Genomic DNA, 26,621 nt, shown 5'->3' with positions numbered 1-26,621 from the left:
TCATTTCAAGGTATTAACGAACTATTAACTAGCAAGTAACAGACATCACATTATAAAAGTTTCCCCTTGTGCCAGTATGACAGACCAGATGCCCCAAACTGCCCTCCTACTATAATAAAACTAGATCCCAAGTAAATTAAAATGAACATGTTTTATTAAATTTTAAGTTCAAGCAAAGAACAGACTCTGGATATCCAAATATGAAGTTATTTGTGTTTTCACTCATGGTGGCTTATTTCTTCATGTGTTTTTGTTAGTGAGCTCATATTTAGTTGAAACTAAAACATGGAAATCCTTAGCCCTTAAACTAAAGGAGCTTTCATTCATATGGCATCTGGATCTGCATCTGCCCAGGAGGTGAGATGGTTATGCTTTAGTCACTCAAGTGTCTTGTCTTAATGAAAACATGTCAGCTACAACTCTTCTATCCTAGGTTAGAGTCAAGGTTTCACGTCTGAATCCCAGGGCTAATGTTACTGTTTGCCTCTTGGATGAATCTGGCTTTCATATTTACCTACCTCGATCTTGTCTGGTTTCAGATCACAGAGAAGCAAAGAGATAGAAAATATGAAAGACAGGTTAAGAAACATAGACATAGAGGACAGAGCAAAAAGGTCTAGTACATATCTAATTCAAGTCCCAGGAAGAGAAGAGAGTGTATGGGACAAAATCAACTTAAAGAAAAATGCCGAAAATTTTTCAGAACTGATGAAAGATACCAATCCCCTGATTTCAGGAGCCAAATTCCAAACAAGATAAAAATAAGAAATCCATACTAGAAAACCAGAACTGAAACTGTCATATACCAAAGACAAAGAGATGATATTAAAAAGCAGCCAGAATGTTTTTTAAAAAATTTTTAAGGTAGTCATCTAACAAAGGAACCAACAATTAGAATGACAGACAGCTAAGTTAACAAAAATAGAAATGAGAAGAGAGTTAAATGTCTTCAAAAACAGAAAATAACTATCAACCTAGAATATACAGCAAAAGTATCTTACAAGAATGAAGACAATAAAAGGATTTTCAAATTAAAATTTAAAAAAAAGAGTTTGACACCAAGCATACCTTCATTGTAAAGAAAATTTTTAAAGAAAAAAAATTCAGGCAGAGGGAAATTCCCAGATGAAAGGTCTACAATGCAAGAAAAAAATGAAGCCCAAAGCAATAACTACATGAATAAGTAAAAACAAATGCTGCCAATATATACTAAACAATGATACCATGTAAGTTGGATGGGAAGTAAGTATCATGGTTACAATGTCTTAAAGTTCTTGTACTTATGAAGAAGAAGGCTAAGAAAATGGTTTTAAAGTTTGTATGATAAAACATATCAAGTAACTATCAAAAGAATAAATATAGTGTATATAATCTACAAATTGATAAAGTAAAAAAATGAATACAAAATGTAGATTTAATCAAAAAATTCTAAAATAAAGCATGATAGGAGAAAAAAACAACTATATAATTTCTTGTGACAGAACAGTCACAGAAAAGGTAAGATAAAGAGAAAGCACAGTGAGACAGTAAGAAGGATGATCAATTATATGAATTAACAAAACCACAAAAATAACTAAGTTTATGAGTTAAAAGCCAAGATGGACGGAATAGAATTTTTAAAACCTGACCATAGCAGTTACGAGAGATACATCTAAACATAAAGACATTGAAGGGTTGAAAGCACAAGTATGAAAAAAGAAACACTAAAATACTAAAAGGAAGCTGTCATAGTTCTATTAATATTAGACAAATTAAACTTCACAGCATAATTACTATTAAAAATGAAAGAAAAAAATCACTAGAAAGGTATAAAAGTTTCTTTCATTAGGGTGATATCAAAATCTTAAGCACCTATGAACAAATACTCTCAGTATATATATACAGCAAACTTAGGAAGAAGGATAAAGAGAAACTGACATGTTCAACATAATAGAGGAATATATAAACACACCTCTCTCACACTGGGAGATTTCACCATCACTTTCCCAAATACTAATCTATCAGGCAGGAAAAAAAAAAATAGCAAGCTATAGGTGATGTTAAGCACCATTAAGTAATAAGCATAATTAATGGATATGCTAACATACTATAACCAGTATACATTCTTATCAAACATGGAATATTTATTAAATAATGATCATTGGGCCATAACACATTTTAAAAATATCAAAGAATTAATATGATACAAACCATGTAATCTGATCTCCTATATGTAAATTGAAAATCAATTTTTTAAAAAGGATAACACCTATCCAGAAATTTAAAAACACAGTTCTAAAAACCCAAGAATTAGAGAATAAAATTAACCATATGCAATTTAGAAAACAAATAAGAAAAAAGAAAGCATTATATATTAAAATTCTGATACCAGATAAAGTAGCACACAGGGAAATATATGGCATCAAATGCTCCTATCAGAAAATGACTTGTATGTTCAGGTAATGAAGTTTTTAAAATAACAGAAAAAGCAAAGAAAACAGATATTTTTAAAAAGCAAAGAAGGTAGAATAAAGAGAATCAGAAATTAATTAAACATAAAACAACTTACAATAGAAAAGATCAACCCCAAGAGTTGTTTATTTGAAAGGCTAATAAAATAAAATGTAACAAAAAAGAAATCTGATCTCTAGTGAGAATAATCAAGAAAAAAAAGGAAGATCCTTTAAACATACTAGGGTTGAAAGGAGAAACTTAATTGTTAATGCAGCAGAGATGTAATAAAAGTCTTAATAATTTTGGTGTGATGGAAAAATTTTAATTGAACCTTCTCACAAAGAAAACACCAGATCCAGACAGTTTTATAAGTAAATTTTATCAAATGCCTGAACTTAGATAAACTAGAATGAGAAAAAGAGACAATACTTCCCAATTAATTTTGTGGACCTAAAACTATTGATAGCAGCCAAGGCCAGCCAAAGAAGGAAAAAATGCAGGTCAATCTCACTCATTTATCCGGATGCAAAAATCCTAAATGGACTACAGAAAACCAAATCCAGTAAAGTATCAAAAAGATAATTAAAAAGAAAAATACAGATATGTGCTACAACATGGATGATCCTTGTAAATATTATGCTAAGTAAAAGATGCCAGACACAAAAGGCTATAGTTGTACAACCATTTATATATGATGTCCAAACAGGAAAATCCATAGAGACAGAAAACAGATTAGTGGTTGTCAAAAGGAGGGGGTAACTACTAGTAATTGCTAGCAGTTACAGGGTTTCTTTTTGAGGAAATGGAGGAATTAGTGGTAATGGTCATGTAACATTGTGAATAGTAAAGTTATGTTGTCCTTTAGTTAGTATTAAAGTTAGTTAAAACTACCAAGAGAAAACAGCATGACCAAAATTAAGTTAGGCCTATCTCTACAGAAATACAGAGAATAAAGCAAAACACATTGTATGTCCATGTCCTAAGTAACATTTTTACTCATCAAGCAACCAAATAAAAAAGTATTATCCTAACAGGTGAGAGAGTGAAAATACTTGGATGTGACATTTACTACCTTTTCAATCCTTACCACCCCCTTCAACATTCTAACTCTGCAATATAAGAACCTCCCAGTAGCACACAGTTCAGCTGTGCCAAATCCTAGTCAGTTCTCATTTTAGATATTTATGTTACTATTAAAAGGAAATGAAGTACTACTACATAAAACAATTGAAATTTTTTTGACTATAAACACAATTTTAGAAACAAAAAACCTTTATTAAAAATGGAAAAACCCCATAAACAATACAAAATTTGTTATCAGTTTCTAAGTAGCAAAGCTGAAATCTAGTCAATTTTACTTCATTTATATTCCATAAGAGAAAAAAAAAATCTACATGGATTTTTCTGTTACTGACATGAAATGAAATAACAAACATTTTAGGTAGCCTCTAAGTTTTACCTTGCAAGCTCCTTCGGTTTGAATTTCCACCATGTGTCCGGTTCCCGGAAGAGGACCTTATATTTATGTTTCTGAGACTACAAATGAAAAGACAAGAACACTTTAAAACAATTATTTCTATGAAATTATTATATACATTGTTTCTAAACTCATAGCATGTTAAAAAATGAAAGAACCCCAAAGATTATCTGATGGGTATGTTAAACTGATAAAATGCACAATTTATTTGACCCAGCAATTAACTTACAGAAATTTATGTTACTGATAGCCAATATAAGAGAACAAAGATAGATAAACACACACACACACACACACACACACCACATACACATATGTTAGGATATCCAGCACTATCATTTGTACTAGTGGAAAATACAAATAACTCAGTGAATATTAACTTGGATTTGGCTAAGTAAATGAAGGTATAACCATAAAATAAAGATATTATGCAGTATTTTCTAAAATTTCACATGTTAATAAAAGAAATCCTTAATATAAATTGCTAAGAAAATTAAGACAAAGAATTTTTCACTTGGTTACAAAAGAATTATTCACACATTTGTATGTGCACAGAAACTTCTAGAAAGAGTGTCAAAATATATAGAGCATTTAACTCTAAGGAAAACTTCAGGCACTGTTTTTTGCAATTTGAATATTTATCATATATGTGCATAACTTTTATAATTTTGAAACTCTTTTAAGTAATAGTTTATAACATTTTCAAAGCGCTAATATAGGTATAGACTAAGAGCCAACCTCTATACTTGTACACAAGATCTAGCCCCTCTTTCCTAACCAAAAATAACTGAGAAGGGCAATTCTCCCTCTTGTGCCATCAATAAATCTTCCTTCCCTCCTTAATCAATCCCATAAGTATATGAAACTCCATCCAGTTATTTCTCCCATTTTACTCTTGTCTCTACTTCCACTGTCAGCTATATCCCTATTTTCCTGCTCCCTTTTGTTTAAAAAAAAAAAAAGTCTCAAAATTATTACCATCTTTTCTTTCTCTAATTACTCTATTCTAGCCTCTCTTCAGGCCTTACCAATAGGCATCAAACAAGCAAATAACTTCCACATTGAAAAATGCTATGATTCTCAGTTCTCTCTCACTTGACTCTAAGCCACATCTAACACACTTACTTTATGACACACTCTTCTATTTCATACTCTTCTCCGTCTTTTCTATGCTAGCACTTTCTTTTCAGCTAATGATAATCTCCAGTTATACCAGACAAAGACTAACCTTAATGTCACAATTGATTGACTCCTCCTCCTCTATCCCACCAGTACTAGGAATTGAACCCAGGAACTTGCAAATGCTAGGCAAGCTTTCTACCACAAAGTTATATTCCCAGTCCTTTTTGGGTGGAGGACGGGGAAGACAGAATATCACTAAGTGGCCCAAGTTGACCTCAAGATCCACCTCAGCCTCCCAAGTAGCTGGGATTGCAGGTGTGTGTCACATGTTCAGCAGCACTCCTCTTTCTATCATACATCAATCCAATAAAAAATTCAGTTTGCTCTACTTTCAAAACATATCCCCAAATCTATTTTCATTAGTGCATTACAGAGATCCTATAATATTCAGATGTCACTACTCTGTTCAGAGCTCTCTATTATGGACTGAAAGTTTGTCTATCCCCAGAAATCATATGTTGAATCAAAGAACTGCACAATGTGACAGTATTTAGAGATAGGACCTTTAAAGAGGTAATTAAGGTTAAATAGGGCTAGAAAGGTGTGGCCCTCATCCAACAGGAATATAAGACACCAAAGTGCTTTCTCCCTCCATCATGTGAAAGTACAATGAGAAGATAACCATCTTCAAGTCAGGAAGACAGCCTTTATTAGAAACCAAACTTATAGGAGCTTAATCTAGGACTTCTAACCTTCAAAACTGTGAGAAAATAAATCTCTGTTGTTTAATCTAACTGGTCTATGGTATTTTGTTATGGAAGCCCCAAACTAAAACACCCTACAGATCACTCAAGGTAAAAAAATGCAAAATCCTTATAGTGATTGAGTCCTTAATAATCGGCCCTGCCATCACCCCAATATTCATTACATCTCCCAATATCCATCCCTTCAATTTTATGACAAGATACCCAAAGTGGTCATTGCTATTTTCTTCCATTCCAAACAGAAAAGCCCAAAAATCAACCCAGACATGAAACAAGGAAGTAATATAATGTCCTATAATGTGCCTACTCCTATCTCCTCACCTCAGCACCAAATTTCAAACAACTTATTCTACGTCTGGCAATAGGTTGTGTGTCTTATTACCTAAAGGGGTGTCATGTAGCAACACACAAGAGAGAATGTGAATTTTAAAATCTTTTCAACTCTTATATGATCAGGTAAATGTTATATTATTTGGGGGCATTCTGGCTGCCTTACATCAAGCTTCCCAAAGAGAAGCAATATATATGTTTAAAGCAAAGTAATAAGTTGTGGCAGTTGTCAATAAGACTACTTGACTGCTCCCTAGTTATCCTCAACTCATTACTTAGCTACTTTTTGTGAACGAACAGGCAAAGTGGTAACAGATTGTTCTCTCTGCTCTATTCCACTTCCTGACAGCTCTCTTACCACAAAGTGATCCCCTTCTCTACAGTAATTACTGTATCTACTTTTTGAAGAAAATATGAGTGTGGCACTCCATGATAAGGTGGCATCCTTTATATATTTCAAAGTGCAACTGGGAAGAGCCAAGCAATCAATACAGAAAAATAGTTTCTATATTTTCAATTATTATATAAGAACAAAGGAAAAAGAAAAAATTATAAAAGCCTGAGGCCTAAAAAAAAAAAAAAATCAGAAATTCAGCAAGGAGAGAAGCCTTCTCTATTTTCTACATAGGAAAATAAAGTGTTTAAAACCTTGGGTTTTTCCCACTCCTGGGGATTGAACCCAGGGCCTCAGGAATGCTAGGCAAGCATTCTACCACTGAGCTCTACATCCCCAGACCATTTCATTTTAAGATAGAATCATTCAAAGGTTGCCAAGGCTGGCCTCAAACTTGGGATCTTCCTGCCTCAACCTCCCAAGGAGCTGAGATGTCTAAGAAGACAGCAGGAAGCAAAGGAAGCCCTATGGAGAAATCACGTAAGGTCAAGGGAGATAGTATACTCCTATGATAAACATATTAGCCCAGAAATTAGAACTCCTGGGGCCCAAAAGTAAACCAAATTTCAGCTCCCAGTACCCTAAAATCAAATCTGTTTCCTCTACTGCCCCTACACAGAAAAAAAAATCTCATTTGCTTTCAAAAGACACAACAATTTTCTTCAGAAGGGTAAAGAATCATACCTTCAAAATAGTACAAGTGCACTAGGTACAGCAAAGGAGACAAACTGAGTCTGGATGTGTTAAGAATATAAAAGAGGAAACACAACACTCATTCACTACAGTAGAAATTGCATGTGCTAATGATGGAGAAATAAACCAAAAAATTACCCCACATTCACAAAAGCTTCATTTATGGATTTACTCAATTAATACATAATTAATATATGCCAAGTATAGTGAGTGCTATGCCCTAAAGATCCAATGACAAATAAAACAATGGTTCTACCCATGAGAATAAATTGATGGCTTAAAGCCAAATCCAGCACAAAAGCCAATATTTGTACAGCTTGGAAACTCAGAATAGTTCTTTACATCCTTAAAGGAAAAAGGAGTAGAAAGGACAAGAGAGGAAGAAACAGAGATTATTTATGGCCCTCAAAACCTAAAATATTTACTGTTACTTTATAAAAAAAGTTAGTCTGATCCATGGCCTACTGATAAAAACTGTATGCTTCATGTTACAAAAGAAGTCTCAACATACTTTATATACAACCAAAAATATGAAAAATTGTGCTATATACATGTAATAAGAATTGTAATGCATTCTGCTGTCATGTTTTTTTTAAATCAATAAAAAAAGAAGTAAGTCAGGGTATTATGGGAGTAGAAAAAGTATCTAACTGGCTTTTAACAAGTTAATGACAGCTACAGAAGAGATGACCCCAAAGATGGGCAAAAAAGAACAAGTAAATGTAAACCAGGCAAATGAGGTAGGAAGGTGACATCACGTAGGTGTGCTTCAGGCAAAGGAAGAAGGGCTAGGTATTAAGGAGAATTTGGCAAATTTGGCAAATAGATAATAAAGTTTATAGAATTCTGAATTTCTCAGAATAGCTAAAAAAGTTAGTTTTTGGTTAATTTGTAATTTAATAAACATGATCTTTTCATAAAATATATCAAAACAAAAAAACATTCTCAGAAATTAACATCTGAATTACAGAATTTAAAAATTAAATAAATTTACTAGCTTATGGAAAAACCCAGCTGAATTGATTGTGCTATTTTTCTTATTTTACCAATAACCAGAAAACTCAGTTAGAGAAAGAACAACCTGAGATTCTCAAGGGCTTGAGATTTACTTGGGTAATTAATATCCTCCAATGTTTCCAAACACACTATTTTAAACTTAAGAAAACTTATGGTACAAACCAAAGCAACATATGGCTTCATTTCCCAGGCCTGTAGGTTTGTATTGTCTATTATTATTGGTGATATCTTCTTCTCAAATGCTTCTTTAGCTGAAAAATATAATAGAAAATGACAAATCACCTTTAATAATATTAAGTATTATCTTGATTTTTAAAAAATCTGATCTTGTTTACATAATTTGAAAACCATAGACATAACCTAATTTTACTCACTACTTGACTTCTAAATACCACTTTTGAGGACATGCAAAGCTAAAGTACAGGTCAACGTTGAATAATAAATACTGAAGCTATGTAATCAGAAAAAATTATATTATGCAAAAAAACACATGGACTGGACACAATGGCGCACATCCATGATCCCAGCAGCTCAGGAGGCTGAGGCAGGAGGATTGAAAGTTCAAAAAAAGACAGCATCAGCAACTTAGCAAGGCCCTAAGCCACTTAACAAGATCCTGTCTAAAATAAAAAATAGAAAGGGCTGGAAATATGACTCAGTGGTTAAACGCCCCTGGGTTCAATCTATGGTACCAAAATAAATAAATAAATAGATAAAAACTACATGGTAGGCTATATTAGATTTGGGAACAAAAAAGGACTTTAGTGGAAATGTTAAAATCCAAATAAAGTCTGGAGTTTAATTAATAGTAATGTACCAATATTAATTTGTTTTGATGAATATACCATAGTTATATATAAGATGTTAACATCAAGCAGAAATGGTTGAAGGATATATAGAAGCTCTCTACTAACCTTCCAACTTTTTGATAAATCTAAAATTATTCTAAAACAAACCAAAAAAATCATGTATGTCTCTAAAAAGTACCAAAAAACCCATAAATACGGGCTGGGGTTGTGGCTTAGTGGTAGAGTGTTCACCTAGCACGCGTGAGGCACTGGGTTCAATCCTCCATACCACAAATAAAGATATTGTGTCAAAAGAATAAAATCATGGCATTTGCAGGTAAATGGATGATGGTGGAGAATATAATGCTAAGCGAAGTTAGCCAATCCCCCAAAAACAAATGCGAAATGTTTTCTCTGATATAAGGAGGCTGACTCATAGTGGGGTAGTGAGGGGGAGCATGGGACGATTAGATGAATTCTAGATAGGGAAGAGGGGTGGGAGGGAAAAGGAGGGGGCAGGGGACTAGCAAGGGTGGTGGAATGTGATGGACATCATTATCCAAAGTACATGTATGATTGGGTGTCAACATACTTTATATATAAACAGATAAGAAAAATTGTGGTATATATGTGTAATAAGAATTATAATGCAGAAAAAAAAGTGCATGTATAAAGGCATGAATTGGTGTGAACATACTCTATATGTGTAATAAGAACTGTAATGCATTCCACTGTCTTGTATTTAAAAAAATAAATAAAATCAATAAAACTAAAAAGATATTGTGTCAACCTAAAACTAAAAAATAAATATTTTTTAAACCCCATAAATACATATAAAATATGTAATGATTTGAAATAAAGAAAACATTATGATATACTATTGGGGGGGTTGTTTACTGAGGATTGAACCAAAGGATGCTTAACAACTGAGCTACATTCCCAGCACTTTTTATTTTTTATTTTGAGACAGGATCGCACAAAGTTGCTTAGGGCCATGCTACATTGCTGGGATTGGCTTTGAACTTGCAATGCTCTGGGATCACAGGCATGTGCCACCACGCCTAGCTATCACATACTATTGTAAAGGATTTTTTTATGAAACTAACTTTTTTCTCAAAGAATTAGACCATTCAGGAAATTAACACTGCACCACAACAAGAAAGTCTACAAGAAAATTATTTGTAAATTTTAAATGTTCTGCCAAGTCTCTTACAATTCAATAATGAAAAGACAAATACAAATACTTTAAAATGGGCAAAGGCTATTAACAGACATTTCTCCAATCAAAACTACAAATGGCCAATAAATACACAAAAGGATGTTCAACATCTTTAGCCACCAGGGAAATGAAAATCAAACCACAATGAAATACCTTCACAATCACCAAAATAACTATCATCAAAAAAACAGATAATAACTATCATCAAAAAAACAGATAATAACTATCATCAAAAAAACAGATAATAGGACTGGGGCTGTAGCTCAGTGGCAGAGCACTTGCCTAGCATGCGTGAGGCACTGGGTTCATTCCTTAGCACCGCATAAAAAAATAAACAAATAAAATAAAGGCATTCTGTCCATCTAAAACTACAAAAAAAAAAATTTTTTTAAAGACAAATAATCATTGTTAGTGAGGATATGGAGAGGTTGAAAACTATTAGTGGCAATGGAAATGAAACAGCTACTTTGGAAAACAGGCTAGAAATTCCTAAAAAGATTTGACACAGACATGCATGTTTACAACAGCATTGTTAATATAGCCAAAAGGAAGCAACAAACAAATGTCCATCAATTGACAAAATGATGAATAAAATGTGACATATTCATATAATGGAAACTTAACTATAAAGAATGAAGTACTAAAAAAAAAAAAAGTATTAACACGTGCTACAGTGTAGATGAATCTTGAAAACATTATGCTAACTAAAAGAAGCCAATCACAAAAGACCACATATTACATGACTCAATTTATATGAAATATTCAGAACAGGCAAATCTATCAAGATAGAAAATAAATGGAAGGCTTGGAGTTGTGGCTCATTGGTAGAGTGCTTACCTAGCACCTGTGAGGGGCACTAGGTTCCATCCTCAGCACCACATAAAAATAAATAAATAAATAAAACAAAGTAAAAAAAAAAAAAAAAGAACGTCGGTGCTCAAGAATGAGACACACTTTAAAAAAAAAAAGGTAAACAGAAAAAATAAGGAATGACTGCTAATGGGTACAGAATCTTTTTGAGGTAATAAATATGCTCTAAAATTGATTGTGGTAATGGGTACACAACTTTGAATATTAAATTCTACTAAAAACAATTAAATTGTCCATGTTATGGTTTGGATGTGAGGTGTTGCCCAAAAGCTCATGTGTGAGACAATGCAAGAATATTCAAAGGAGAAACGATTGGGTTGTGAGAGTATTAACCCAATCAGTGAATTAATCCCCACAGGATTACCACCAAGTGGTAACTGAAGTGGTAGGGTATAGCTAGAGGAGGTAGGAATTGGAAGTGTGGCTTTGGGGTATATATTTGTATCTGGCAAGTGAAGACCTCTCTCTGCTTCCTGATCTTTAGCCACCAGGGAAATGAAAATCAAACCACAATGAAACCTCATGTGAGCTGCTTCCCTCTGCCACACTCTTCCACCATGATGTTCTGCCTCACCTGGAGTCCCAAAGAATAGAGTCTAATGTCTATGGATTAAGACCACTGAAACCATGAGCCCCCAAGTAAACTTTTCCTCCTCTACAATTGTGCTGATCAGGTCTTTTAGTTGCGGCAGCGAAAAAGCTAACTAAAACAGTCCAATTTAAATGAGTGAATTGTAAGACCCATAGATTTTTATCCCAATAAAGTTGCTTAAAAGAATTTGGGGGCCGGGGCTGTAGCTCAGTGGTAGAGTGCTTGCCTAGCACGCATGAGGCAATGGGTTTGATCCTCAGCACCATATAAAAATAAATAAATAAAATAAAGGTATTGTGTCCACTTACAACTAAAAAATATTAAAAGAATTTGGGTAGCTGGATGCAGTGGCATACACCTGTAATCCCAGGGGCTCAGGAGGCCAAGACAGAAGGATCATGAGTTCAAAGCCAGCCTCAGCAAAAGAGAGGCACTAAGCAACTCAGTGAGACCCTGTCTCTAAATAAAATACAAAACAGAGCTGGGGATGTGGCTAAGTGGCCAAGTCCTCCTGAATTCAATCCCTGGTATTCCCCCACCAAAAAAAGAATTTAGCCTGTGTTATAAATGTGTTATTTCATCATCTTCATCATCATCATTACTGCTGTGGTTGTTGCTGTAATAAGGCTATGTTGACCCAGTAACATCCTCTTTTATAGACAAAGATACTAGGCCTTGGAGTAAATAAATAATTTGTACAAGGTTACACAGCTAGTAACTGGCAAATCCAGACTTGATTCCCAGTACATTATACTGCCTCTTTTACTTTTAGCTGTGTTCATAATTTCATATTCCTGAGTTCTCACTTTAATTTTTAGCTCAAGAAAGAATATGTAAAAACTTCACAATGCCCAAGGATGCCAAACTCAAGTATCGCCTTCATAGTGCATTTATTATAAAAGAAAAACTAACTAAAATACCATCTGCATGTTTTAATAGAAATTCCCACACATAATTCAAATTATGCAAGTCATTAAACATTTAATAATAAAGTCACCTTCAGTGAATTGGCTGCTGTACTAAAAAGGAAACTAAAGTTTCACCTATGATCATATTTTAGTAGATGATTTTGAAGAGAGCCATTTTTAGACTATCCTCTATAAAAATTAAACCACTATAGGGAAGATCAATGGTTACAAGGCAAATTCCATTTTAGAAAACAAGAACCAGGGGCTGGGGATATGGCTCAAGTGGTAGCGCGCTGGCCTGGTATGTGCAAGGCACTGGGTTTGATCCTCAGCACCACATAAAAATAAATAAAGATATTGTGTCCACCTAAAACAAAAAAAAAAAAAGAAAACAGGAACCAAAGCATACCAGATACTGTAACCTCCTTGAGCAACTGAGATTCAAGCAGAAAAGTAGATTTACTTCTGACAAGATCCCTATGGATTAAATACAACTTAAATGTGCCATACAATATTTCAAGCATTTATGAAAGGTATTTTAATCCTGTGAAATAAAACTATCTTGTTTAACTCTTACTACATACTATGTTTTTGATATGCGACGTCCGCCCAAAAGCTCCTATTAATTCAGGAATGTTCAGAGGTAAAATGCTTGCCTTATGAGATCTGTGACCTAATCAGTCCATCCTAGTTTAAATGGAATGACTACATGGTAACTGTAGCAGATGGGGCATGGCTGGAGGAGGTGGGTCACTGGAGGCATGTCCTGGAAGGGTTATTCTTCCTGTGAACCTCCCTCATCCCATTTCCTGTCCCCCGCCATGATGAGCAACTTTCCTCCACTGGGCCTTCCCCACAATGTGTTGCCTCCTCTTGGCCCAGAGCAATGGAGTTAACCATCTATGGACTGTGACTGAGACTTTTAAAACCATGAGACCCAAATAAACATTTCCTCCACTAAGTTGTTCTTGTCAGGTGTATTAGTCACAATGACCAAAAAAGTTAATAAAGCAATATGTAACATAAGCATGTTAACATAATACTATATATATTATATAGTTACAAAATTAAAGTTAACTATAAATTCTTTAAAGTTTTTCAAAATACAAACACTAAGTGAATTTTCTTTTTCTATTACTCTTAATATTACCCAGAATCTGATGTCTATTCTTACCACGATTCTGGTTCCATTCATGTGCTTCTCCTAAGTACTTTACATCGAACTGGTACTGTCCATTTATATAAAAATAATCATCAGTACTAAGAATGACTCCACTTGGATTATCCTCTTGCAAAGTCCTGTGAATGACAAAGGGAGTTATTTTCATTAATTTTCCTTCCAAAATTGCAGTCATAATTCAAATAAAAAATTTAACAACTCAATTTACAAGAGTAAAAACATCGTAATATTCAAAGAAATCATGCCAAAATCCTCTAAGCATAAGTTTGATTCCCAATAAAACTAGCCTAAGGCAGTTTGCTTATGTAATTTTCAGAAATATTTTTGTTATAAAAACTATTATAATTAACTATAAATGTCTGAAGATTAGTACGTTTTTAATTACCAAGAATATCTGACAACTAAAAATGCTTCAGAGCTCAGTCACAAGCATTCCCCTTGTCTGATCACTTGATACACAATTATCTATTTCACCCACCTTAAGAAAGTCATTTCAAAGCAGGCAAGTACTAAGACAGAACTAATATTTAAAAGTAGATGAAGATGGCCAGGCATGGGGGCACTTGCCTATAATCCCACTTACTTGGGAGGCTGAGGCAGGAGGATCACAAATTCAAACTGTCTCAAAAATAAAAAATAAAAAGGACTGGGATGTAGCTCAGTGGTAGAGCATCTCTGGGTTCAATACTCAATAAGAAAGAGGAGGAGAAGGATGAAGAGGAGGAAAAATAGATACAGCTCTCTGCATATTGCTATTAAACAAGTATACCCAAAACATCCAAAATATCATGTTAATAGATATCAATTTAATCTGTTAAGCAAAATTATACAAACTTAAGATAGCTTTGTGGGTAGGTTTTTTATTCCTAACACCTCTTCTAATTCTGGAATTTACCTGCTATATATTTGAGACACACACAAAAAAGAAACAAAAATTGTAGCCACACTTTGAAAACCCTTTCAATCATTTCCCAGTTCCTCTCCTTCCCTTAACTCATTATCAAAACTTCTAAATCCATCTTCCACCTTCATGGGACAACAAAATTGCTTGAGAGTTTTTGTTTGTTTGTTTGTTTTGGTACTGGGGATTGAACCCAGTGGCGTATAACCACTGAGCCATATCCCCAACCCTTTTTTATATTTTATTTAGACAGGGTCTCACTAAATTATTTAAAGCCTCACTGAGTTGCTGAGGCTGGCTTTGAACTTGCGATCCTCCTGTCTCAGCCTCCCAAACTGCTGGGATTACAGGCGTGCACCACCACACCCCACAAAATTGTTTAACTTATCCCTTCATAACCTTCTTTCCAGTAAATCTGAAAGCCCTGTTTTTCCCCTTATTTTTCTTGAGCTCACATACTAGTTTAATGCCGTGGACCACTGTCTCTGAAAAAAACAGCTTCTATGTCTCCACACTATCCTACTTATTTCTCTCTTCATTCAAAAAATAATATTCCTACATTGGGACAAGCACTTTTTTCTCTTCCCATTCTCAAAGTATAGCTGCCTCTGATTTTAAAGCCACTGAAATCTAGTTCTACAATCCTGTCTCACAGCTCTATACCTTTTAAAATATGGTCCTTCATTCTAATTTCTTTCTCAAAATACAATGCTGTGACTTTCTGCAATATATGCATTATTAAATTGTTTTAATTTTGTTAGGTCAATGAGAACAGTCCATGATTTATCTACAGAAGAATACATTTGTAAATGCATGAATAAAATATGTGAAAATTAGGGTCAGGGTTGTAGCTCAGTGGTAGAGCGCTCGCCTAGCACGTGTGAGGCACTGGGTTCCATCCTCAGCACCACATAAATATGAATACATAAAATAAAAGGTATTGTTGTCCACCTACAACTAAAAAAAAAATATTTTTAAAAAATGTGAAAACTACTGAAGTCTAGACAAGTAAAAGCTATCAAAAAACAAGTGAATGGGCTGAGGGCCTGTACAACCTCCTGCCTTTAGATGTTGCAGGCCCGCTCTGTCCCCTCAGCCCGGCGAACACCCACCAAGCTCTAAAGGGAAAAACCTTCTCACTAACCATGGGATGACCTCAAAGCATCATCCCCCTCAGCAACCCTAAGTTGACAGAGGGAAAATGTCACAGCACTGCAACCATTTTCTCTTTCTCTTTCAACATTCATTCTTTTGTACTCAGGATACAAAAAAAAAAAAGAAAACCTGGTTTGTGCCACTCCCTTCAAAAAGCTCTGTAAACTTTGGGACATGGCATATTATTTGATTCTTAGCCTTAGTGACCTCTCCAGGCACCAAAACTGAAACCCGGCCCATTTTAATGTTCTGTTACAACAGTAATTAATACTGTCACTCTTTTTTATTCCTTTCCAACTCAAACTTCAGGTTTTGTTAATTTTCACTCTTCCAAGGTTTATATAGCTTATATTTGCCTGTAATTATAGTTCCCACAATAAAAGAAACATTTTTTACTTCAAAAGAAAAACAACTGAGGGCTGGGATTGTGGCTCAGCGGTAGAGCGGTCACCTAGCACGGGCAGGACCCGGGTTCGATCCTCAGCACCACATAAAAATAAAAGCATTGTGTTGTGTCCATCTACACCTAAAAAATAAATATTTAAAAAATAAAAAAAGAAAAATAACTGAAATGAGCTAATAAAACACATTCCACAGATAACTATGCACACTCACTAAGACTAAATGTACCCAGGACCAAACAGAAAAGACCCTCCCAAGAAAAGAGGGTAAACAATGAAAAACTTGGAAAGAAAAAAAGTATAGGCAAATAAAATGTTAGGAATAAATCTCTTGTCATTTAAAAGCTAAGGGAAGGGAAAAGGAACTAAGAAAATAGTACTTTTTTTTGGTACCAGGGATTGAACTGAGCGGTGCTTAACTACTGAGCCACATCCCCAGCCCATTTTATTTTTTATTTTGAGACAGGGTCTCAATGAATTGCTTAGGGCCTTGCAATCCTCCTGCCTCAGCCTCCTAAGTCAATTATAGGCACACACCATTGTATTCAGAGAAAACAGTACTCTTGAAGGAGTGCCACTGGAACCATAAATTAAGGCTACTTCTAACACTGACTCTGGTCACCCAGGCCAAGGCACACACCACCTAACTTAACTACAAAATGAACAAAAATGGATATGAGAAAATAGTTGAGAGTACTGTTTTGCAATAAATAAATCCCAGAAAATTTGAAGTTCTTTTACTACCACTGTTCATCCCTTATGCTCTACCTTGAAATCACACATTTCTAAAAATATAATTTAACAACATACTAGAATCTCAGACTCCCTACTACCAGTAGAATTCATGTATTTAAGACTTCCTTTCCATGAATGCAAAATTAATTATGGTTGTTTAACTCCATGATCAAAGTTGAACTCATCTTTCTCCCACTCAAATTAACTCTCCTCCACACAAAGTTATTCCTGTTGATTTCTCAAGGTCAAAATATTGGAACCAGGGCTGGGTTGTGGCTCAGTGGTAGAGCACTTGCCTAGAACACGTGAGGCACTGGGGTTCGATCCTCAGCACCACATAAAAATAAATAGTTATTCAAAAATATATTGTAACCATCTTAATTTTTTCTTCTATTCTCTCAAAGGTATTCTGAGAGGAAATTTTCCAATAAAAATTTCTAGAGAAAAAAAGTGTTATTAGCTACAAAGTTCAAAAAAACAAGTGGAAAAAAAAAATACCTTAGGAGTTACTAAACATCTCCATCAAGCAAAGCATTTTGCATATTCAGATTATCTGTTCAGAATCATGCATAATACTTCTTAGAATTCAATTGAAACCTCGTACCTCGCCAAAAAAGATTTTCCTGATCCCGGAAGGCCTCTGAGAAGAACAAGAACTAGTCCAACATATGATGTTGTCTTCTTTCTTACAACTTGAGAAACCGGAGTTTCTTGTACTTGATAAGCACTTGTTCCCTCTTTGTTTCTCCATACCTTTGTTGGGGAAGTGTGAGAAATGATTGAGGGTGGAAATGTGTAGTTGACGGGTCTCCAGTGTGCAGCTGTGGTTACAACAGGAGCCACAAACCCATGGCTTCCTTGAAAGAGGTCAAAAGCAGGAATCATTGGATTCCACATTGGTGGAGGTGGAGGAGGAGGAAGCAGTAAAGGGAGAGGGGTAAGTACTGGGCAGTAATTCATATCCTTCCCCTTTGGTGGTAGTTCAGTATGTTTGTGTGGCTTGAAATTGAACCCTTCAGAAGGTACAAAAATATCAGAGACAGAAGTAGACCTCTGATTCCCACCAGTATCTGGCAAATCACACCCTGAATTTTGCACAGGAAGGTTTAAAGAAGCTTGAGGTTCATTAGCATCCAAATTTACAGAGGCTTCGGAAAGTTGAGCCTCAACACGCTCAGATTCTAAAAACTCGCTCTGTCTCTGATTGAGATTGCTACAACCCATGATAGAGTCATTTGTTGGATTTAAAGAACTACTGAGATGAGAATCTTCTTGGTAATCATCTTCCAAAGCCAAAGTGTTATCCTTTATAAAACTTCTGGACCCATTCAAAACTGAATGTGAAGTTAATGGGTTTGAACTTACTGTAGAGACAGAATTTTCTAAATTCTCACTGTTGGAATCCATGTTTTGCATAGAATGGATAGGAGTCGTATTACTTGAATGTGAATTTATAAACTTACTTGGGTCATTAAAACTATTAACATCTTGCAAAGGCAAAAATGAGTATACTTGGTCATCAGGAGAAGAGTTCAATTTCTCAAAAGCATTCTGTATTAAGGAATCCAAGTCTTCAGTCAGCTGCATATCCAGAAATGAATCCATCTTCGAATCTTCACTCTCTTCTTCAAGAGGACACTTCTCCATTATTTCACTTCCTGTTTCAACTGGCTGGTTCTCAGAAGCAACAAAGTTTTGTGCAGATGATCCTTCTATCTTGGCATCAGAGGCAGACAATTCTAATAGACAATCCATGGCATTTTCAACTGTACAACAAGAACAACAACAATAACAACAAAAAAATACATATAGATGTTGAAAAAGTAAGACATGACTTTATTAAAATCCAAGGAAAATACTGGATTTTGCCTTGAAAGGAATATAGAGAAATTTATATATATATTCAAGTCATCTTTTAGAAATTAATTTTTTACTAATATAACAAAGACTGCATTACTGAAGAAGTTTTAATAATGGAGACATGCAATGCTGTTCTTTCAGACAAATAATAAACTATCATCCAGTATATAGTCTTCAATTAAGTTGTTGAGTAAAAGTATAAATATGTGGAATAGTATGTATTAGGGTTATTTATAAAGGTCCTAAATTCAGTTGATTTATTCAACAATTACCTATTGCATGTTATTTTAAGTATTGCATATTTAAGTACATATTCTAGTAAGTCTAATTTATAAAGACCATACTACAAATTTCACTTAATACAAAAAAATTTTTATGATCATGTACTACATATCAGAAATACTTTTTAAAAAAACAAATAAGAGTCTTTACTACTTCAAAGGATTTTGCAGTTTAATGGAGATTGAGGACAATTACATTAGAAAATAATTATATCATACTATAAATTAAATAATGCATCGTTTTGAGAGTGTACAAATGCCACAGCAGTGTTCAGGAAAGTAAGGAAAGATTTTACATAAAGGGATATGTAAACTGGCACTTGAAGATTAAAAAGCAGTTTGCAAAATGGGAGGAAAAGGTAAGCCAAGGTTGAAAATACAAAGCATGTTTAAAGTATTGAGAGAAGTTGGTTGGAGAGAGTGAGTACTCAGCAATATGTATGGTGGAAAAGAAGAAGATAAAACTGCAAAGGGAGATGGGATAAAATTGAGAAGGGTCTTATATGGCATGCTAAGAAATATTAATTTTATTTTTTAAGGGAACTTGAAAAGAAACTGATAGTCATAGCATTTGGGCTAGAAGTTTTATACAAATCACCTCACTGAATCCTCGAAGAATACTATGAGGTATATGAAGACATCTATGGAAATAGATGAAGACAATGAAGCTCAAAAAAGTATACCAACTCGGCTCAAGTCACACAGATAGTAAGTGACAGAGCCAGGACTGGTGTGTCTGACTCCAATGCTGAGCTCTTTTTGTAATAACAAATGAGCAACCATTAGAATTTTTAAGTATTTAGGAATGGGGATGTAGGTCATGGTAGAACACTTGTTTAGATGCATTAAACTCTGGATTTGATTCCCAGCACCACAAGAAAAACTTTTAAGCATCTAAAATTTGGGGTTTGTTTTTGTTTTGGGGGTTTTTTTTGTTTTGTTTTGTTTTTTCCTTGATTTGTTTTAAAGAAGATTAATGTGGAAATGGCACAGCACAGCAGGTAACAGCTCTGGTCTGGAGTCAGAACACCGGCATTTAAATTCCTACTTGCTGGCTACATCACTTTGAACAAGTAATTAGCTTCCCTAAGCCTCAAGTTTCTCATTTGTAATATTGGGATAATAAAAGTACCTACCTCATAGGTTGTTGTGAGGACTAAATGAGATAATCCATGAAAAAGTGCTGTGCACAAGGACTGGCACCTAGTAAGCACCCAATTAATGTTCCCTTAAGAAGAAAAACAAAGAGGGATTGGAGGGGGCAAACCTGGCAGAAGGATCAATCAGGAAATCACATTAATACTACAAAGGCAAGAAGCCCTAAAAATGGAAAAAAGGGAAAAAAAAAAAAAAGAAAGAAAGAAAAAGAAAGCAAATATAAGAGGTATTTCTATGAAAAAAATCTACATGATAGAAAAACCAGAAAAGATCAACTTAAAAAACTAGCATGTATATAACAACAACAACAAAAAAAAGACAGCATTAAGTAAAAAGAAATACAAGACCAACATAGATCATTATCAAACAAAAAGAAAAGTCTTAAACAGAGTGTTGGAAAAAATTTAAACTATAGTAGAAAAACAAACAAAAATATGAATGGACAATAAATATAAGAATATAAGAATTAATGAAAAGTCATCTATAAAAATGTTTACTATTTCTCTTTATTAAAAAAACACAAATTAAGGTACAATGTATTACTATTAAAATCTTAAAACAATTCTACATAATGCTGAAGAGGCTGTGGTGAAAGGGCTACACTTATTCAGTGCCAGTGGTATTACAAACCTGCATACCTCATTGGTGGGCAATTTAAGCAGTGTATTTCCAAGGGCCGAAAACTGCTCTTACCCTGTGACGCAGAAAACAAAACTTTGGGACTAAGAAAAAAAAGCCAAAAGAAAGAAAGAGGCTATTTTTACCAAGGTGTTCTTCACAATGTTAATTATTCATGAGAAACTTAGATAAATAAGTTACAGCACAATTCCTCACTGGAGTACTGGAAAACTGCTGAAAATAAACAAAAGGTTGTAGAACACTGAAAAACTGTTTATGTCATATTAAGTTTAAAAAGCAGAATATAAAATGTCATCAATGCTATTATTCAAACTACTGAACATATCAAATGTTTATAACAAGGTCCTCAGAAGATCCTGAAAAAGAGAAATAAGTTATTTGTTAAGACATAGGATAATATAGTTTTCTTATGGTTTCCTGCTCCTATGTTAATGTATATTCAACAAATTTTAAAGACACCAAAATTAGGAAATAAATGTTAAAGTCACTTACAAAACTACACACCATCATTTCTGAGCACCAAGTGTGTTGTAGAAACCTGGTTTTCTGCACACATACCAAAACAGAATAGGTAAAATATGCTCACATCACAGTTCACACAATGACTGAAAATGGAAGTATATCATGTATTATCAAAACCTTCAAATCTTCATTTTATACTAATCATGGTCAATAACAATACTAAATATCATCAAGTAATTTATTCATCCAGTCAACTTTATACAGTCCCTCAGTCTGCAAACATACTTCTAAACAATTTATTACAAGTTATTAATAATTTACTAAGACTTCACCAAAAAAAAGAAAAAAAAACTCAGTCCTCAACCAAAAAGTCCTATAAGATATATGCTATTATTTTTTTATTAACAGATTAGAAAACAAAAGACTTAAGAGAGGTCAGCAGAACTGAAATGCAACCCAGGCCTCTTGAGTCCAAAGCCAATGTTCTGAAACAACACTACTTGCCTCAATTCTTATTATTCAGCTCTTATTTCTGTAATTATAAAAAATTACCTAGTCACTCAATAAATATCTGCTAACTTCTATTATGGGTCATTTGCTCTTTCAGGGGTTAGGAATATAGAAGAAAAATTAAAAGTTTTTAAAATCTCTGTCTTCATGGAGCTTACATTCTAAGACACTGGCTCTCAACCACATATAATTTTGTCTACCAGGGGACAAATGACAAAATAGGGAAATATTTGTGATTGTCACAACTAGGGGTTGGGGTGCTATTGACATCTAGTGAGTATAGGCTAGGGATGCTACTAAACACCCTATAATACACAGCAGAACCATTTACAATGAAGAATTATCCAGTCCAAAATGTCAACAGTGCCGACCTGTTCTAAAGGAAAGATAAAAAAATAAAATGAAGAATGATATCTATACATGCATCTTACATCTAGAACTGTGCATTTCTTAAGAGGAGAAATTTTGCTTTATTCTTCTTCATATTCCTCACAATACCAAACGTAGTACCTTGCCCATGGCAGGTGCTTAGAAAATGATGAACAAAAGGGAAATAGGACAGTTACTTTACTATATTACTACCGATCATGGCATATATATGAAGTCTTCTTATAAGACGCAAAGGGTTCAAACTGAACTTTTTCTCACCTTTGAAATCACATTCAGAAAGCATCAAATACACTACATCAGGATCCAGATCAGAAAACATCTCTGAGATACTGGTGAAGAGTTCTTCCTGATCAGTGTTTGTCTCACACACGGAAGGAAGGGTAGTGGTTGACTCCTCATGACTAGCAAGACTGGATACGACAACTTCCTTAGAGTTTGCAGTCTTCTGAATAGGATTTCCCCCAAGATTTTTCCTTTTCCTTGGCATTCTGACTTCCAAAACTAAAATTTTTCCCTTTTTTAAAAAAATTTAAGATGTTTGATATTAAATCATAATTCAAAGAAAATAGCGTTAAAAATCTTGCACAATCCAGTGGTAATAGGACCTAAAATAGAAAGCAAGTAAAAACACTCAGGCTATGTAGTTATATTTCTAAAACTGGAATGACATTATTATTTATGCTAAGAAAGTACCAGACTCTGGCAGCAAAGCCAAAAAATAGTCGAACAATTTCTCTGTCCAAAATATTCCAGTGTTTCCAGAATTGAACATGTTAAATAAAAATTAAGATATTAACAAACGTAATGTATTTCAAAACAGTGAATACACTGTGTGAAACACAGTGACTACACTGTTTTAATACCATTATTTCATTTTAAACACATAAAACAGCATCCATAAATACAATTATGATGCCTATTGAAACTACACTCAGATGTCTAATAGGCATCATAAACATGTCCAAAACTGAGTTCCTAATCAAACCCTTTGAACCTGTTCTTCCCAGTCTTTCCCATCTCTGTTAATGTAACTCTATCCTTCTCATGTCATAAATCTTGGAATCATCTTTGACTCTTCTCATCCCACATCCAACTGGTAAGCCAATTTTGCCAGATACAACCCACAAAATGTATCCAGGATGTGATCATTCTTTACCATCTCCACTGCTACCACCCTAGATTCAGCTATCTCAGACTCTCCCCTGGATTAATCAGACAAATCAATCTCCCTGCTTCCACTCTTGTCCCTTCAGTCTACTTAGCACAGCAGGCAGAGTGGCTCAATTAAACCCTAGGCTGGATCATACCCCTTTTCTCCTATACTATCCACCAGCCTCCTGTCTCAAGATGAAAGCAAAAGCCCTTAAAATGGCCTTAACCCAGACACTTGTTACCTCTGTACTGTCATCTCCAGATCCTCCTTCCCTTGCTCATGCAATTCCAGACACACTTAGCATCCTTGCTTTTCTTCAAACACATCAGCCATGCTCCCAAACAGGAACATTTACACCTTGGTTCCTAATATCTGAACTACTTTTTACCCCAGGTACTTTTAAGATATATTTCCTCACCACCTTCTTATCATTACTCAAATGTTACCACCTCAGAAACTCAAGTCCTCTAATTCCTCCTCTTGTTGATTTTTTTTTTTGCCTAAGACTTATCTTCTAACATGGCATATGTTCTATTAATACTGTGTTTACTATCCACAATCCAGTAAAGTGTAAGCTCCACAGGGCAGTGACTCATGTATTGGGAATAAAACTACAGAGAATTTACTTGTTTTCTCTCCTTGGATGTAGTCAATAAACACTTCAGATTTAACATATTTTCCCCAAAATCCACTCTAACTATCTGGTCTAACTACCATCATCTACCATTTTTGTCTCCTAACTAGTTAGGACTCTTGTCCTAACTGGTTAGCACCCTTGTCCCCTAAAGTCTATTTTCAACATACCTGCCAGAATGATCTTTAGACAACCTAAGTCTAATTGAATCAGGATCTGTTTTAAATTCAAGTTGTTCTCCATGTCACTTGGAGTAAAAGCTAAAGTTCTTTCAATGGCTTACCTCCCTGCTGACTCTTAATTTACTCTTCCCCAGACATTTGCATTACTAACTCCCATACTTCCTTCAAGTCTCTGTTCTAGTATCATATTCAATGATTTTTTTCTAATTGTCCAATTGAAAATCAAATACCCCACTCCCTCTGCCCCAATCTCCTCCCTTCCTGCTGACCACCCATTGCCCTTGTCACCTTCTAACATACTATAAAATTTACCTTTTAATTAAATTTGTGTCATAGGCTCTCCACCTTCCAGAATTGCACTGTCAATATGGCAGCCACCAGCCACATGTGCCTATTTAAATTTAAATTAATTAAAATTAAATAAAATTACACTTTTATATCTTAGATATAAGTAGAATGCAAAGAAATTACCAGAGACAGAAAAAAGAGTAGGTAAATAATGATAAAGGATCAATCCACCAGGAAGACATAGCAAGCCTAAATGTCCACATACTTAATAAGAGAGCTACCAAACAGATAAAGAAAAAAACTGATAGAACTGGAAAAAAAAAAAAAGACAAATTCAATACTGCTCCAGTAACAATTTACACAATTAGACAGAAAATCCCAAAGATACAGAATTCAACAATACCAACAATTAAGAAATCTAATCAACATTTCTAGAACATTCCACCCAACAACAGCAGAATATAAATTCTTTTCAAATGCCCACAGAACAACTACCAAGGCAAACCATAACTAAGCTACATAACAAATCTTACCAAATTTAAAAGAACTGAAAACATACAATTTGTTCTCCACATAGAATCAAACTAGAAATCAACAAGTCAAAGGATAACAGAAAAATCTCCAATTTGGAAACTAATATTCTTCTAAATAATCCATGGATCAAAGATGAGGTGTAAAGAAAAAATTTTAAATACACTGAACTGAATGAAAATGAAAATATATTATATTGAAATTTGCAGCACACAGCTAAAGCAGTGATGAAGGGAAATGTATAGTGCTAAATGCATACGTTGGAAAAGAAGAAACACCTCAAATCAACAGATATGCCCCCATCACAAGAACACAGAAAAAATAGAAGGAAATGAAAAGATAGCAACGAAAACAAGAGAACAACAGAGAAAATCAAATTTTAGAAGTACAAACTAGTTAATTAAAATAAATACAATCCACAACCCTCTAGCTAAAAGAGAGAAAACACAAATTATCAATATTAGGGTTAAAAATGGAATATCATTACAGACCCTGAAGATATCAGTAGACTAGTAAACTACAAACATTTATACACACAGAAGACCAGTCTACCGTAACACACTCAATAGATAAAAGACTTATAATTTACCAGGCGTGGTGACACATGCCTATAATCCCAGGAGCTCAGGAGGCTGAGGCAGGAGGATCATAAGTTCAAATCCAGCCTCAGTAACTTAGCAAGGCCTTAAGCAATTTAGTGAGACCCTGACTCCTAATAAAAAATAAAAATGGGCTGGGGATATGACTCAGGGGTCAAGCAGTCCTGGTTCAATCCCTGGTACCAAAAAAGAAGGGGGGGAAAAAAACAACCTATAATTTTTAGTTAAATTTAATTCACAATTTTAAAACTAAATACATACACACACACACACACACACACATCTCAGTATTAAATGAAGAACTCTTAACAAACATTTTTAAGAAAACTCAACATGATTTCTACACAATCTCTCCTAGGAAATAAGAGGAAGGAACACTTTCAATTCATTTTATGAAGTTAGAACTATCCTGATACCAAAACCAGAGGCTGGGGATGTAACTTAGTGGTACAGCTTGCCCTGCACACCTGAGGTCCTGGGTTTGATCCCCAGCAATATCAAAAAGAAAAAGCCAAAACCAGACAAAGTCAAAAAAATACATACCAACTTCCCTCATAAATGTAGATACAAAATCGTTAAGAAAACATTAGCAAATAAAAGTCAGCAATATGTTTTAAAAAATTATATACCATGAAGTTTATTCCAAAGATGCAAAGCTGGTTCAATATTTAAAAATTAGTGTAATCTACAATATTAACAGGTTAAAGAATAAAAATTAAACTATATCAATCAATATTGGAAAAAGTGACAAAAATCAACACTCATTCATAATTTTTAAAAAACCTACCAGAAAAAAAAAAAAAAAAAAAACAGAAATAGAGGAGCACTTCCTCAACTTGATAAATAACATCTACAAAAAACCTACAGTTGGCTGGGTGGCCAACCGTAGTAGTATGGTGGCCCATGCCTATAATCCCTGCTATGGTAAATGAGGCAGGAGGATAGCAAGTTCAAG

At 34.3% G+C, this 26,621-nt stretch overlaps 1 protein-coding gene across 7 annotated transcripts in view; it reads right to left on the bottom strand.

Annotated features, from left to right (window-relative positions):
- N4bp2 (NEDD4 binding protein 2) overlaps positions 1-26,621 on the bottom strand; it is a 74,273-nt gene that overhangs the window by 30,822 nt on the left and 16,830 nt on the right. For 2 of the 7 annotated variants that reach the window (XM_071614229.1, XM_071614232.1), the window contains exons 4-9: positions 24,561-24,639; positions 22,538-22,884; positions 17,584-18,745; positions 13,782-13,906; positions 8,393-8,481; positions 3,893-3,969 (exon numbers count right to left, since the gene is read on the bottom strand). In XM_071614229.1, coding sequence (XP_071470330.1) covers positions 3,893-3,969; positions 8,393-8,481; positions 13,782-13,906; positions 17,584-18,745; positions 22,538-22,766 — 1,682 coding nt within the window. In that variant the 5' untranslated portion in view covers positions 22,767-22,884; positions 24,561-24,639. Of the gene's footprint in view, positions 1-3,892; positions 3,970-8,392; positions 8,482-13,781; positions 13,907-17,583; positions 18,746-20,256; positions 20,349-22,537; positions 22,885-24,560; positions 24,640-26,621 lie in introns of those variants that run through there. The other 5 variants (XM_071614230.1, XM_071614235.1, XM_071614231.1 and 2 more) reach the window with 5 other exon arrangements.

This window comes from Marmota flaviventris, chromosome 7 (genome assembly GCF_047511675.1).
Source record: "Marmota flaviventris isolate mMarFla1 chromosome 7, mMarFla1.hap1, whole genome shotgun sequence".
Lineage (NCBI taxonomy): Eukaryota > Metazoa > Chordata > Mammalia > Rodentia > Sciuridae > Marmota > Marmota flaviventris.
The sequence above is the reverse complement of the archived record's forward strand: the minus strand, read 5'-3'. Positions and strand labels throughout refer to the sequence as shown.